General features: G+C 56.8%; 1 protein-coding gene and 1 non-coding gene across 2 annotated transcripts in view; both read left to right on the plus strand.

Moving 5' to 3' along the window:
- LOC111827987 (peptidyl-prolyl cis-trans isomerase E-like) overlaps positions 1-200 on the plus strand; it is a 21,251-nt gene extending 21,051 nt beyond the window's left edge. Inside the window, exon 8 of the mRNA XM_023762765.1 lies at positions 132-200. Within this exon, the coding sequence (XP_023618533.1) occupies positions 132-200 (69 nt within the window). The remainder of the gene's footprint in view (positions 1-131) is intronic.
- Positions 201-749: 549 nt separating this feature from the next.
- On the plus strand, positions 750-853 carry LOC111827992. Its single transcript, XR_002831737.1, has one exon. It is a non-coding gene; the product is annotated as a U6 spliceosomal RNA (small nuclear RNA).
- The last annotated feature ends 1,748 nt before the right edge of the window (positions 854-2,601 follow it).

Genomic DNA, 2,601 nt, shown 5'->3' on the forward strand with positions numbered 1-2,601 from the left:
GCCTGGAGGGGGCCGGCTGCTCCAGAAGGAGGCTGCTCTGCTCGGCCTGGGAATGGGGGGGTGGGTGTCCCTGAGCCCCTTTAATCTTCACCCTCCCTCCCCATTTCTTCTCTTCTGTTCCGCCCGCAAAGGCGCAGGGTAGCAAGGACGGGAAGCCGAAGGAGAAGGTGATCATCTCTGACTGTGGGGAGTACGTGTGAGAGGCGCCTCCTCTGCACCATCCTCTGCACCGCTAACGGGGGTCTGTGCCGTGGCCTCGGGCTCAGCTTGGAGCAGCTCCTCTGCAGGCGCGGCCTGGCCTTCCCCTGGCTCTTCCAAGCACAGGCGCCACCCTCCCCACCGTGGACGGCCGTGGCCTTTCTCCTAGTAAAATAAACCCCAGTTCCTGTACGGCTGCCTGCTAGCCTGGTCCCAGCATTTCCGGAGGTTGCAGCCGTCACTGTCTGTCCTGCCCCTCCCCTGCTGCTCCCTCCTCCCCGGCTGTAGCAGAGGTCAGAGCAGGTGCAAAAGTGCCGCTGGCCTCTCTCCCCCTCCTGGTACCTGACAGGCGTGTTGGGTTAGCCAGACTGCAGTTCTGCTCTCACACCTGCTGGTCTTGAGTCTAATGGGTCCCCGTAGTCAGTCTTGGGCCCATTTACTGGTTCACTGAGCCACCGAGCCAGGGATCACAGCTGCTACCGCAGAGTACCAGGGCCCTTCTTTTGCCAGGCCCTGTGCCTGGTGCTGGGGACACGTAAGAAACAAGCCTTGTGCTCGCTTCAGCAGCCCATATACTAACAATGGAGCAATAAGAGGATTAGCAGGGCCCCTGCGCAAGGATGGCATGCAAATGCGTGAAGCAGTCCATATTTAAAAAAGAAAAAGAAGCCTTCTCCCCTCCCCCTGGAAACTGAAGTCTGGTGCCACGGTCTGTAGCCTGTGCGAGGCCGGCCTCACCCTGCACAATTGGGGCTGGCTAGGCCCCCTCACAGCCTCTCACGCTGAGGCTGAGCCCCAGAAACCTCCAGGGCTGCCACTGCTCCCGCTGCCTGTCAGTTGCTCTGAATCAAATCTCGACATTCAGAAACCGCTGTGCTGGATCTCATTTTGGGTTGAGATCAGGTTGAGCCTGGAGGGGAGGGGAGGAGAGGGGCCCACTGGCCCGTGGCCCCGTGGCCCAGGCCTGCTCCTGTAGAGGGATGGATGAGCCCACCTCTGGCATCGGGAGCTCGCTGCACGGCCCACAGTATTCCCAGCAGAGACCCTTGCTGCTTGGCCTAGGCGTCCCCTCACAGGCCGTCAGTCACAGCTGTCAGGACCGGCAGCAGGGAGGCCAGGAGAATGGCAGCCTTCAGGGCTGGGGTGACGAACTCGGCATGGCCAGTCTGGGTGTGACCTGCTGCTACATGGAGCAGGCTGGCCAGGCCCCAGGAGGGAGGGCTGGTCTCACAACCCTGAGAGACCAGGGAGAGGCTGTGGGGGACCTCGTCGCTCACTGGGCTTCCCTGGTGTCCTGGGAAGATGGGAACAGCAGACTGGCCAGGAGGCTGGTGGGCGGGACAATAGGGTGCTGGCTGCTCACCCCTGGGCTGTGCAGGGGCTTCCCCAGAAGTCACCCCAGGTCCACCATGACCCTTGTACAGGTGCTGACCCTGAGGTGAGGTGGCAGGGCCAGCCCAGAGACCGCAGGGGTGGTCTCTTCCCCTGTCCTCTGGGGAGGACCGCTGAGACCTGGTTTGTAAGAGAAAAAAGGCAGAAGTCTAGATGTGGAATGCTGCTTAAATTATGTTTTCAAAGAATATTTAATAATTTCAGAATATATCATAAATTGAATAAGATCACCAAGCAGTGCATAGAATATGATTCTTACTTTGTAAAATATCTGTATCTTATGTATAAAGACATACATGTGCCAATAAAAAAGACTGGAGGAATCATTAATGATAGTTTTCTCTGTGGTGGGGTTATGTGTGTTCATATCGTTTTTCATTTTCAAACATTTCCTCAGTGTACATGTAATAATATTTTCCTCAGCATACATGTCATATTTTCCTACGTGAGGGAAAACCTAGCAAAGGGAGGCAAATGGTTGCTCAAGGCTCCCAGAGTCATTCCCTTCAACGTCCCATGAGGCCGCAGGTGGACACCGCCGGTCACCGCTGGCCGGGGCTCCACAGGCAGGGGCGGTGCAAGGCCGCCCCTCACACCGAGAGATTACCCAGTTTAAAACAAAAATTACCAAGTTTAGATTTTTAGGGAGAGCACAGCTTTGAGGAGAATACACCAGCACCTCCAGGTGTCCAGGTGGTGACCTGAGACTCGGAAGAGTGAGTTGGAGTAGGCACACACGGAGGCCCACATTTACAAATTATTTTGAAATAATAATTTGGGTGAGCTGGGCGGGAAGGTTTACCTGGGCCCACCCCAACCCACAGGCACTGGCTGAGTTGGAACCACTAATAGATGCTACTCCCTGCACACACACGCTCAGATGTGCCAAGTGCGCTGTGCACAGCCTGGTCCCCATCACGGCCGTGCAAGGGCAGGCGCAATCCCTTTCTACAGGGGGGACCGCTAACGCAGGTTACGTAACGTAGTCAAATGAACAAGAGGCCGAGCCGG

The sequence above is a fragment of the Myotis lucifugus genome, unplaced genomic scaffold, assembly GCF_000147115.1.
Source record: "Myotis lucifugus unplaced genomic scaffold, Myoluc2.0 scaffold_260, whole genome shotgun sequence".
In the NCBI taxonomy this organism is placed as follows: Eukaryota; Metazoa; Chordata; class Mammalia; order Chiroptera; family Vespertilionidae; genus Myotis; species Myotis lucifugus.